Below are 12,533 nucleotides of genomic sequence, written 5' to 3'. Positions count from 1 at the left end.
TTTCTTTATCTTGATTACTTATCAGAGGCTTGACTGTTTTAATCTCAGTCTTTTGAAAGAATTCTCCTTTAGTTTTATTTTTTAAATCTAGTGGTTTTTCTTTTTTACTTTTTCCTTATGTCTTAATTATTTCCCCCTTTTTGTTTGTTTTGCTTTTCCTAGTTTAGTGGATCAATGTAATTTAAATTGCTTTTTAAACAAACATGTAAGGGTATACGTTTTCGTTGGGTGCTGTTTGACTTCATTGCACAAGTTTTAAAATCTACTTTTTAATAGCTTGTACTTTCTAAATTATTTCATTGCATCTTTTGTTCACATTGCTCTTACTATTAATTTTTTATTTTAATTAATTAATGAATTTATTTATTTATTTATTGAGATAGAGTCTTGCTCTGTAGCCCAGGCTGGAGTGCAGTGGCATGATCTTGGCTCACTGCAAGCTCCACCTCGGGGGTTCATGTCATTCTCCTGCCTTAGCCTCCCAAGTAGCTGAGACTACAGATGTCTGCCACCATGTCCGGACATTTTTGTATTTTTAGTACAGATGGGGTTTCACTGCGTTAGCCAGGATGGTCTCGATCTCCTGACCTCATGATCCACCCACCTTGGGCTCTCAAAGTCCCAGAATTACAGGCATGAGCCACTGCGCCCAGCCCAAAAGCTTTGTGTTTTTACAGATATTAGACATGTTTAAGAAAAAAAATCTTAACAAAAACGTAGGAGAATAAGAGAAACATTTTTCCAAAAAAGAGAAATCATTGTGATTATTTTATCTTATTAGAATGTTGGATAATATAGTCTGCCTCATTAATCATCAAGCATGCTATGGGTTTTCCATTTTTATAGGATCTGTATCTCAGTTAAGGTAATACTGGTAATTTTTGTACTGTAATCAAAGATGAAAACTGTAGGCCAAAATCATAGACCTTGCATAGAAGCTGGATAATGAAGACAGCTATGGAGAAAAACATAGATACACACACACGGACACACATATATATAAAGTATACACACATATATTTTTTAAAGTTTGAAAGCTTTTAAAGCAAAAGCCGGCCCCTCTTCTCTTCCAGAGTGGGAGGCCTCTCCCCTCTCTTAGAGTGGGTGGGGACAGCGGTTGCATGGGCAGCTTTCCTTGTGAGCCACAGTTCTCTCTGGACACACTGCTGTCTGGCCACACCCCCTTTCCCTTTCATCTTTCTCATTGACCAATGGGCTTGGAGCATTAAGGCCACACCCCTATTCCACATTCTACTGGGGCCCTGGTTACGCCTCCTCTGGCTCAGTCACACAGCTGCCTGGTAGGTGACTGGAGGTGTTGATTAGTGCTCACTGGGATTTCGCTGACGTGGCCCCAACCCTGCCTCCCTACCCACCCTGCGATGGCAGAAGAAACTCAACAGAACAAATTGGCGGCAGCCAAGAAAAAGGTAAAAACGCACTAGGTCATAGCCCCTCAAACCAGCCACAGATCCCCTCTGATGACAAGACCCCTGCCAGAGTCCATACAACTCCTGAAGCACACTGGACTGGGCCCCCCAACCCCGGTGCCTCTGGGCTACCCCCACCAAAGTTTTGTCAGTCAGCCCCACCCCTTCAGCAAACAGCCCAGTCCTTGCCCTCACCAATCACCCCAGGGTGAATTGGGTGGGTGACTCTTGGGGCTTCCCACTCCATTACTGGGCCTTCATCTCCTGCTGCCCCAAGCTTGATCTCCCTGGGCTCTTTGGACTCTCATCTCCAAGGATCCAGGCCCCACCCCCTTTGGTCTGGTGACTGCTGGGACTCCCTGCTGCAGACTCTGCCCTCCCCTCCTGTTGCCTCAAGGTCGACCTCCCTGGGTTCTTTGTGCTGGCATCTCCAAGGAGCTGAGTCCCAACCCTGTACTTCCCTCCCCCGTCATGGAGCGGCGACTTGGACATGGTGCTGACATGGTCCCTCCCCCCACCAGGAGGAGTGGAATGTAGTGATGTCACAGTCCACCTGTAACTGTCATTACTGCAAGACTGGCCTTTGATCTTATGACCCAGTCCCCTAAGCATTCTCACCCCATTTCTGGTTCCTCTGGTCACAGCACAAATTTCCAGCTGGAAGGGGAATGGAGACTGGGACCTAGGAGCAAGCGGTTTCAGGCTGCCTCACTCCCTTACAGATGTTGATGGTGGGAAAATCCTACACTTCCCCCGTGAACTCAAAACGTTGACAGTATCTCTGGGTGGCAATGAGAGAATGGGTTTGGTTTGGTTTTCTCCCAGGCTTCTACTTTCCAGAGAGATTTTAACATTTTTTTCTGAGTTCTCCACCTCATATTCTCATTCTCCATGGTTCTGGGACCAGACTACCCTTCAGTCAGTGGTCTCTGAAGTGAGATTCGCTCATCTTCTGTGGAATAGATCTTGGGAAACTGAACTTGACACCTTGAATCTTCCTCATATTATCTCAACCTTGGGCACTTTGAGTGCCACAGGATAAATGTGGGACATCTTTCTGAAGCATCAGTTTCCCTTGATTCTCTTGAGATCAAGAGAAATAACATGAATGTACTTAGGGATGACAGTCACTTAGGTTTCTAAGAGCATACCAGACTTCTCTCTGAAATGAGGCTTGGGTTGTCCTCTTTCTGATAAATTCTGATTTAAGAGAAAGGCTGCCTTCTGCCATGAGGACACATTGATATAAAAGTTTGAGGGGTACTGGTGCACTTCTTCACACTAACAGATGTGTGAGGATGTATGACTCTAAACCACATGGCATACAGTTCCTGCCTACTTAATGTTTACTTTTCTACCTCTGCCTCTGGGTTTGGTCCCTGCCAGCTGCTGATTCTTGGCAAAACCTCAGAGCTTGGAGTCAGAAGACTGAGTTTCAAAGTTCCAGTATTGCCTTTTTCTTTTTTTTTTCTAGCCATGATATCAATCCCTCTCAGTCACTAAGTGAGTGTGACAACACCTTGTACTGTTGTTGGCATCATTAAATCAGATGGTGTGTAAGTGTATTTTGTAAAAACTGTAAAGGAGGATGTGGCTGTAGGGGCTGACAGTTCTCATGAGTATTACTGCTCTTCTTTCCAACAGTTAAAAGAATATTGGCAGAAAAACAGCCCTAGAGTTCCAGCAGGAGTGAACAGGAACAGGAAAACAAATGGCAGTATCCCTGAGACAGCCACTTCTGGTGGTTGCCAGTCACCTGGGGATGTGAGTCTTGGCTGGCCAGGCTTCTGGGGACAGGGGGGCCAAGGGGCAATAGAGGGTAATTTTTAAGATTGTAGATGGACTGCTGGGTACTGGTTAAGAATTCTGGCTTTAGCTGGGTGTGGTGGCCCATGCCTGTAATCCTAGAAATTTGGGAGGCCAAGGCAGGCAGATCATGAGGTCAGGAGATCCAGACCATCCTGGTTAACACGGTGAAACCCTGTCTCTACTAAAAATACAAAAAAATTAGCCAAGCATGGTGGCATGTGCCTGTAGTCCCAGCTACTCAGAAGGCTGAGGCAAGAGAATGGTGTGAACCTGGGAGGTGGAGCTTCCAGTAGCCAAGATTGTGCCACTGCACTCCAGCCTGGTGACAGAGCAAGACTCTGTCTCAAAAAAAAGAAAAAAAGGAATTCTGGGTTTGAATCCTGCCTCTCCATCTGCTCTGCTAGGGCTATGATTTAGGGCAAGATGCTTGACCTAATTGGGCCTCTCTTTTCACATCTGTATAACAGAGGTGATACTGTTTGACTTCCACTTGTGAAGTTTAAATGAGATTTGTTATTGTTGTTTTTATGTTAATCCCTAGTACATGGCCTGCTGTAAACACTCAGGACACCCAGGATATGGTCATTGCTGTTTGAGTTTCCTCATCCCCAGTCTCAAGGGGAAGCCAGGACAATGAGAACAGTCACTTGCCATCAGGAATCACTGAAAGGGCCCCAGGATGGGATGGTGGGGAGATAAGAACCATGAGAGAAGTTAGCATAAAGGAGTTATGGGACAAAGGATCCAAGACAGGCAGAAAAGAAAATGTTGCCAGTTGATGGGGAAGAAAGGAAGTCAGAGGACTCAGACACTGTGGGGGACAGAACATCTCCATATGCGCTCTCATCTCTTGTAGTCAGCAAGAGATTTCCACAGGGAAGGCCCTACATCATCTGCTACCCTGAAGGATCTGGAGGTAAGAGGCTCTGGGCACAGGTGCTGTGACCCTTCAGGTCAACCCTCCAACCTCCTCCTCCAGGTGGGACTGGGTGCCCCTCTGCCAGCTGAGACAGCCCACACACACCCCAGCCCTAATGATTATTCTCTCTACCTCTCCCCCAACTCCTCCTCCACCTCTTCCTCTCTGCATGTGCCTCAGAGCCCATGCCAAGAACTAGCAGTAGTCCTGGATTCAAGGTCCGTAAAAATCAGTCAACTGAAGAACACCATCAAAGCTTTGGTAAGAGTCCACTGGGGTCCCCTGATTCCACACTGCCAATCCTGGGCTCCAGTTTCCCCTTGGGGCCCTGAAGAAAGGGGCTGGGGGCCCCTGGTGCCCAGGACAAATAGGGAGCTGGGGTGCCCAGGCCTCACCTGGAGGGACCCCAGAGCATGCAGCATGGCTCTTCTTTTGCTGCCCTCTTTGCCAACTCTCTCCTCTCCAGACACCCGTGCTCGAGTCCTTGCTACACAAGCCCTGGGGTTGTTGCCTCTCGGGGAATTGGTAGCCTGACTGGTTATCAGGGGCCCTGTATTTCTGCCATGACTCAGTCCCTAATTTGCTCTTTGATTCTCAACAAGCCACCTCTCCTTTTTAGGCTCGTGTTTCCAGAGGAGGTAGTGAGTATCAAAGGTCTCTGTTAGCTCTTGAGTCTGAGATTTAAAGGCCCACTAGAAAGGAAACCTCAGGGCCAAGGGCTCCTGTCTGTCCTTTTCCATCCTATATCTGCTGTGAAGAACCATACCTGGCCTGTACGTGCTCAGTACGTGTTTATTGAATGAACCCACTTTTCTAAATCACAAGCTGCCAGAAGGAGGGGCCTTTCTGAAACTCCGTCTCTAGAGGTTTATGTTGCTGTCCTCTCAAGAGATTCCAGATTCAGACTTTGAGTTCTGTGGCTGTGGGCAAAAGCCAACAAAGACCCAAATCCTCTGTCCTTGGGAGCTTGAGGAGAGTTTACCAGTTCGTGTTCCCATTATGTCTGAGAACTTTGCCTTGAAAATCCATTCCTGGCCCCTGCCTACCGCTTCCTGGTCTGGGGAATAGAGTTGAGGGGGCCACCCTCCATCACCTTAATTTGACTTTCCCCACAGAAACAACAGAAGAAACAAGTGAAACATCAGCTGGAAGAAGTAACGTGATTTCTTTGTTTGCTCACGAGATGACTGCAGGGTTTGGGGGGCACTCAGACATAGAGGCCCCAGTCTCGTCTCACCTACTCCCAGCCTGGGGAAGAAGGCTCACTCCTCAGATTCCACCCCATCCCCACAGGGCCCCTGATAACCTGGTCCCATGGGTGGGCCTGTCCTGGGGCATTGGTGGCATTCTGGGTGCATGTCTCTTGCTGTGCCATCTCTGCCTCTCCCTGGTGAGAGCTCTGTCTTCCTCTTCCTACAGGAAAAGAAAGCAAACAACAAGAAACAGAAAGCCGAAAGGGAGCTAGAGGTGAGTGGAGGGTGTGAAGTTTCCTCCTGTCCTCCGGAGAATGTTTCTTTCCTTCTCTTTCAGCACTTGCTTGGCTTTTCTCCCAAAGGTTCAAATCCAGACATTGAACATACAGAAAGGGAAGCTAAATACACACCTGTACCACATGAAACGTTCTCTCAGATACTTTGAAGGTGAGAATCTGGGCACCCTGTCATCCTTCAACCTGGCACTTTGACAGGTCTTCAGGGGGAGTCCTTTGGGACCCATCTCAACTCTCTCATTACAGAAGAGTCAAAGGATCTGGCTATCCACCTGCAACATTCATTGCAGCGTAAAAGAGAGTTAGAGCAGGCTCTCTCTGCTGTCACCACCACACAGAAGAAGAAGGCAAACCAGGTGAGTCCAACCACCTGCCCCATCCCCTGGGAGCCTGGCTTCACAGATGGAGGAGTGAGCCTAAAGGTCCCTTCTGCAGGATGGAGTGTCCTGCCCAGAAGGCAGCATGGCCATTTCTTGCTGCTTTTTTAAAAGGTTTTTAGTGGCAGCTTGGGGCTGAGTCAGCTGCTGTGTGTGAGTTGAGGGGCACTGTGTGGAGTGAGCACTGGACGCAGAGCTTGGAGGCCAAGTGCCTGCCCCGCCCTTACCTGGCTGTGGTCTTGGGCAAGTCCTAGGTGGGGTATTGGGTACTTGTACTGTGAAGGTACAGAAGAGTACTTCTAGTATTTTACCATTTCTATAGAAAGAGGAAATGTGTGCATGTGTGTGTTTGTGTACATACTATGATAATATACATAAAACATGTCTGCAAGCATTCATAAAAAATTCAGGAGAGAGCAACAAGTTGGCTGGGAGATACTTCCCTTCTGTACCTTCTGAGTTTTGGACTATGCGAATGTATCATCCTTTCAAAAAGTGAACAAAAGATTAATTTTCCCCTTCCTATCTGTGCCCCCATCCCCAGCAAGAAAAATGGGCTTAGAGAATTGGATAGACCTGGGTGTTTATATCCCAGCTCTGCCTAAGTGAACTCAGGCAAGCACTTAACCTCAAATACTCCATGTTTTTTCATCTATACAAAAGAGGTAATCATAGTAACTGTCTCCTATGGTGGTTGTGAGGATTAAACGGGATTGTTAGCATTGTACCTGGTGAAGCATTCCACAAAGGTTCAAACAGTGGTAATAATAACAGTAATAACAATAGCAATATTATCTGATCTCTCTGGGCCTCTGTTAGCCAGCTATAAATTCAATCTCATTCCCTGTCCCTTCCAACTTTACTGAGTTCTTTTAAAAACCAGACCACGGGCTTGGAAATGCCTTGATCTTTACTGAGCAAGTTGTATATTGGGCCTAGCCCTAGCCCTTTTAAGGGGCACTGTGTGGAATGGCCCGGGCTCACCAGATTGAAACTGGTCACTCTTCACCATCCAGTTTTCCAGCCACAGTAAAGCACGTATGGAGTGGAAGTTAGAGCACTCCATCCAGGAGCAGGCACTGCTGAAAGCGCAGGTGACACAGGTGAGGTTTTCTGAGGGATGGATGTGGAAGGAAGATGACCCCAGGTGGCCAGGAGCAGGAGAGGACCAGTGACAGCCCTTCCTAACTTCTGTGCCCATTCTTGCAGTTGAAGGAGTCATTTAAACAAGCCCAATTAGAAAGAGACGAGTGTGTGCAACATCTAAAAGGAGAGAGGGCCCGGTGGCAGCAGAGGATGAGAAAAATGTCGCAGGAGGTGAGATCTGACCCTTCAGCACCCCCACCTTAGATAGGTCACTGGATCTTTCTGGGCATCTTTAAAATGGCAATAGTACAGCCAGAGGTGGTCATGGGTCTGGGCTTTGTGGAGGTGGGGGCAGAGAGGGAGATGGCAGCCTGTCCAGCCACCAGCCCCTCTCTCCAGGGCCCTTTCCCCTTGTGCTTTCGGCAGGTTTGCACATTAAAGAATGAAAAGAAGAATGATATGCGTCGGATAGAGAAGCTGGAGAGGAGCTTGTCCAAACTGAAAAACCAGATGGGTAAGATGGGGCTGGCATGACCTGGGAGCAGGATTGGCATCAGAGGGCTGTGAGGGTGGCTTAGAATGCCCCAGGGAGGTAGGTGGATGCAAGGGCTTTGAGGCAGAGGGAAAGAGGTCTGTGCCAGGAGATGGCAAGTCTTGTCATCTCAATAAGTCTCAGTGTCTCAGTGTCCCCATCAGCAAGGAGGGCCCACTGTCAGTCACCCGCAGTGCTCTTTTTTTGAAACTGGTTTGGAAGACTGGCTACCATCCCGGTGCGTGGAATCATAAGCAGTGAGGCCAAGTTTGGGGAGTCTGAGAGGAGCTGTGCACCAAGAGGAGGGTTTTTGTTTTGTTTTGTTTTTTTGAGAATCCAGAGGCCCTTATTATCTGCTTCCTTTCTCAGCTGAACCCCTGCCCCCAGAGCCCCCAGAGCCCCCAGCAATGTCCTCCAAGGTGGAGCTGCAGCACCTGAGGAAGGAACTAGAGAGAGTGGCAGGAGAGCTCCAGGCCCAAGTCAAAAACAATCAGCGCATAAGCCTCCTGAACCGGGGACAAGAAGAGAGGATTCAGGTGCAGGAAGAGAGGCTTCGGAAGCAGGAGGAGAGGCTTGAGGAGCAGCAGGAGAGGCTTCAGCAGCTGGCCAAGCCACAGAGCATCTTTGAGGAGCTGGTGCGTTGCCCCACCGGGGGAGCCTGCCCTCCTCCCTAGCCCTCCGGGCCTTTGTTTCCCCACCTCTAAAATGGGGCAGTGTAGCCCTCATGTGAAATGTTACTTCTAAGGGCACCTGTGAGCCAGGTGGCTGTGGGAAAGAGGGGATGATTTTTCTAACCTGCCTCCACCCTTCCTGGTGCCATGGGAGGCAGACACCAAGTTCTGGGGTTTCCAGCTGCAGTGGGTGGCTGCTGATTGCTTCTCTATGTCCAGAACAATGAGCACAAGAGCGCACTGCAGTTGAAGCAGCAAGTAAAGGAGCTACAGGAGAAGCTTGGTGAGGTGAAGGAGACAGAATCCTCCACCCCATCCAAGAAGGGCTGTGAGGCGGGCAGCAGCCTCTGGGGAGGGGAGGTGCCAAGCCAGGGGCAGCTCCAGCCTGGGGGCAGGTGACCCCAGCACTCTCCAGAGCAGTACTGTGACTGTTTCTTGCTTCCTGCCCTCTGACTTTTAGAGGTGGGTAGCCCTGGGCTCCTCTCAGGTCTGGACATCATCATCCCAGCTAGAGGCATGGAGCCCCCAATCACAGGGGAAGAGACGGTGGTATAACAGGCTCCTTATGCCAGGTGCAGTGGCTCATGCCTATAATCCCAGCACTTTGGGAGACTGAGGCAGGAGAATCACTTGAGGTCGGGAGTTTGAGATCAGCCTGGCCAACATGGTAAAACCTCATGTCTACTAAAATTACAAAAAAATAAAATAAATATTAGCAGGGCATTGTGGCACATGCCTGTAATTCCACCTACTCAGGAGGCTGAGGCATGAGAATCGCTTGAGCTCAGGGGGTGGAGGTTGCAGTGAGCTGAGATTGCACCACTGCACTCCAGCCTGGGCCACAGAGTGACACTCTTGTCTCAAAACAAAACAGAAAGACTCCTTAGATTAAAACTGGATTCCAGCCTGGTTCCACTGGAATGGTTCACCATTCAAGTACTTTTCATCTCAAAGTCTGTTTCTTTAACTTCAAAGGGAAGTTAGCATTTTCCTTACAGAGGTGCTGAGGATTAAATGAGAAGAGGGTATGAGATTTGAGGCTGGGGAAGGAGGCATGGGGTTCTAGGAAAGGGAGGCAGTCACTTAGGCCTGGAGCAAGGGGCCAGGGGCCTGGGCAGGTGACAGAGCCCCACAGTGCCCTCGCTACCCCACTAATGGGCCCAGAATCTGGAAACCAGCCACCACGTGCTCTCACGCCCAGGATCTTCCTGCAGGTGGAGCTGAAGAGCCAAGAGGCTCAGAGTCTGCAGCAGCAGCCAGACCATTACCTGGGTCACCTGCAGCAGTACGTGGCCACCTATCAGCAGCAGGTGGCCGCCTATCAGCAGCTGACCTCTGAGAAGGAGGCGCTGCCCAGGCAGTGACTGCAGCAGACCCAGCTCATGAACCAGCTGCAGCAGCAGGAAGCTTGGGGCAAAGCGGTGGCCGAGATGGCCTGCCAAAAGTTGCAGGAGACCCAGGGGAGGGAGCTGTGGAGGACAGGGCCGTGAAGGGGATGACCTGGCAAACTCCATCCCTTCTCACTCTTTCCTGTCCCCTTAGGAGCACCTGGAAGCTACCAGCCAGCAGAACCAGCAGCTAACAACCCAGCTGAGCCTCATGGCTCTCCCTGGGGAAGGTACGGGAGACCGCTCAGAGGAAGAGGAGAGAGCCCCAGGAGGAAGGGGGGACTGTTAGCAGCATAGGATTGAGGAGTTGGAAGAGACCTTTAGAACAGCTGGTCATTATGCCGACCGGGTGCCTGCACTAAGTTCGGCATCAGTGTGTTGACCTCCTGTGAGCAGGGGGCCACCAAGTTGCCTAAGGATGGCTGAACTGGCCCAGGTCAGAAAGAGAGCAGGTCAGAACTCCCACATCGACCAGTAGTGGGAGTGTGCCTGGGTGGAATAGCAAGATTTTGATTCTTAAAAGTACAAATAAAGAAGAGCAGCTCATTCCTCTCTGGGAAGGGGCTGGCTCAGGGTTACACAGTGAGGGTGGAGGCAGAGGTGGGCCCACAGTACCTCCCTTGTTGGGTTGTCTGAAGACCCCTCTGGCCACCCCCCACAGGAGATGGAGGAGGACATCTGGACAGTGAGGAGGAGGAGGCACCTCGGCCCATGCCAAGCATCTCAGAGGACCTGGAGGGCAGGGAGGCCATGGTGAGCCTGACTCCCCCTGCACCCATTTTGCCACCTTCCTCTGTGGTCCCTCCAAGACCCCTTTATGCTCTTAGTTTCCCTGCATTCTGGTTTCTCTGGACCCTCACCCCTTCTGGGAGCCAGTGGTCAGACACCATTTCACCCGTAACAAATGTGTACTCTCTGAGGCCCCAAGGGAAGGGGCTGCACTCCACCTCTCTGCCCCATTTGCTGTGTGTATGCCCCTACAAGAATGCTCATGTCTTGCCCTCAGGTGGCGATTTTCAAGTCCGCTGGAGCCAGTGTCCAGGAGGAGCAAGCAGGGTTACAAGAGCAGGTGAAAAAGCAGAGGGTGTGCTGCCAGTGCCTGGCTCACCCGGTGGCCCCTGCCCTGAAGGAGCCAGAGGCAGTGGTCCCAGCCCCAGGGACTGGGGGCAAGTCTGTGAGTGGGGAGACCCACTGGGCCCTGCAGGAAGTCATGGAGAAGCTGGCCCATGCCAGGACTCACCTCCACCTTCTCCATGACTTGAAAATGCCACCTGAGGGCAGGTCGCTGCCGAGATGTGACCGCAATATTTTGGCTCCAGAGCGGCTTTATGGACCACCTGGAGGAGAAGGCAGACCTGAGTGAGCTGGTGAACAAACAAGAACTTCGCTTCATCCACTACTGGCGAGAGAGATGCCATCAGTGAGTGGGAGGCCAGGGCACCACAGGGGGAGCTGCAGGGCCGTCAGAGGGACCCCAGCATCTGAGCCCTGTCTTCTTGCAGGAAAATCCATCACGTTTTAACAGAGCCAGGGGGCAGTGCCAAAGATGCGGCACTGGGAGGAGGACATCATCAGGCTGGCCCAGGACAGGGAGGAGATGAAGGTAGGGTGTGCAACATCTCTGTGGGGGTGGGGGTGGGGGTGGGGTGGGTGTGAGGGTGGGTGCAGGCAGCGGCATGACAGCTGAGCACCCCTCCCTCCAGGTGAAGCTGCTGGAGCTGCAGCAGATGGTATTGCGGCTTATAGCAACTACAACAATGGTCACAGAAAATTCCTGGCTGCTGCCCAGAACCCTGCTGATGAGCCCGGTCCAGGAGCCCCAGCCCCCCAGGAACTTGGGGCTGCAGACAAGCAGGGTGGTGAGTAGAGCCCTCAGGCGGGGTGGGCAGGCAGGAAGAGGGGTTCTCCCACTGTGCTCAGATCTCCGCCTCCCTCTCTCCAAAGATCTTTGTGAAGTGAGCCTCACCTCCTCTGCTCAAGGAGAGGCCAGGGAGGGTCCTCTCTATGACAACCCTACCACACAGCCAATCGTGCAGGACCACCAGGAGCACCCAGGCTTGGGCAGCAACTGCTGTGTGCCATTCTTTTGCTGGGCTTGGCTGCTGAGAAGAAGGAGATAAACATCACTGTCATCAAAGAGCTGCTCAAGAAATTTTTAAATAAGAAACCAAGTTATGGGGTTAATCTCCTACACAATTCATTTACTTCATTTGAATGTTAGAGTCACTCATGATTATTTGTGTTTCTAATTTATAGTTTAAGTTTATTTGTAAAAAGTTAAAAGAGAGTGGGTCTCTGTGGCTCTCACTGATGTTCACTCTGGCATCCTTTAGCATTTTTCTTTTTTAATTTCATAATTGTAGGTCATTAGCATGCATATCGAGTTTGCCCTTATGTGGTGGGAGTTCAAACACACAAAGACCCACTCTTTGCAGAAAATTGTTCTCGTTGGTTTGGAATAGGCTGCCATGCTTCTTTAATGTTATTGCAGCATGTATATTCACTACAGAATTGAGACAAAATTTGCCTATGTTCTACTGTTGTTTGATCTAATCTTAATCACAGTGAGCTCTTCATTAGCTCAATATGTAGTTTGCCCCCAAGTGTGCACTGTTTATTACTTTGTAATATGCCACTATGAGTACTGACATTTAGAGTTGTTTAAAGGCCGAGAACTGGAAACAGCCTTTCCTCCATTTTCTGTGTGTTGGTGATGGGAGTAATAACCTTTTGGGGGAGCTTTTTAAATCTCACAGAAGAGGAAAGTGGCCTCCTCTGGCAGGTATGTGCAGGACAGAGTGTGTTTCATCTGTTCCAGTGCCAAGAATTAGC

General features: G+C 50.1%; 1 protein-coding gene across 6 annotated transcripts; it reads left to right on the top strand.

The window, feature by feature from the left end:
• Positions 1-531: 531 nt before the first annotated feature.
• Positions 532-12,235, top strand: LOC129053823 (golgin subfamily A member 8M-like). Of its 6 annotated transcripts, none has more exons than XM_054545915.2 (19): positions 532-1,430; positions 3,075-3,194; positions 4,096-4,155; positions 4,339-4,419; positions 5,274-5,312; positions 5,578-5,625; positions 5,714-5,798; positions 5,894-6,003; positions 7,041-7,127; positions 7,234-7,341; positions 7,537-7,624; positions 8,012-8,277; positions 9,856-9,931; positions 10,363-10,454; positions 10,708-10,770; positions 11,021-11,103; positions 11,204-11,304; positions 11,405-11,560; positions 11,646-12,235. In XM_054545915.2, exons 1-19 carry the CDS (start codon positions 1,383-1,385, stop codon positions 11,819-11,821), a joined length of 1,887 nt encoding a protein of 628 aa, XP_054401890.1. In that variant the 5' UTR covers positions 532-1,382; the 3' UTR covers positions 11,822-12,235. The 6 variants fall into 6 exon arrangements, with proteins under 6 accessions (XP_054401890.1, XP_054401889.1, XP_054401892.1 ...); XM_054545914.2 differs by having other exon boundaries at positions 11,021-11,121; XM_054545913.2 differs by lacking the exon at positions 10,708-10,770 and adding an exon at positions 8,533-8,601 and having other exon boundaries at positions 1,323-1,430; positions 11,021-11,121.
• The last annotated feature ends 298 nt before the right edge of the window (positions 12,236-12,533 follow it).

Source organism: Pongo abelii, chromosome 16, assembly GCF_028885655.2.
Source record: "Pongo abelii isolate AG06213 chromosome 16, NHGRI_mPonAbe1-v2.0_pri, whole genome shotgun sequence".
NCBI lineage: Eukaryota > Metazoa > Chordata > Mammalia > Primates > Hominidae > Pongo > Pongo abelii.
Note: the sequence above shows the minus strand (reverse complement) of the source record. Positions and strands in the feature narration are given on the sequence as shown.

Coding starts and splice junctions, on each gene's coding strand:
- LOC129053823 (XM_054545913.2), top strand. CDS start 1,383: ATGGCAGAAGAAACTCAACAGAACAAATTGGCGGCAGCCAAGAAAAAG. Junction 7,625..8,011: donor CAAACTGAAAAACCAGATGG/GTAAGATGGGGC, acceptor TTCCTTTCTCAG/CTGAACCCCTGCCCCCAGAG. Junction 11,305..11,404: donor AGGACAGGGAGGAGATGAAG/GTAGGGTGTGCA, acceptor CCCTCCCTCCAG/GTGAAGCTGCTGGAGCTGCA.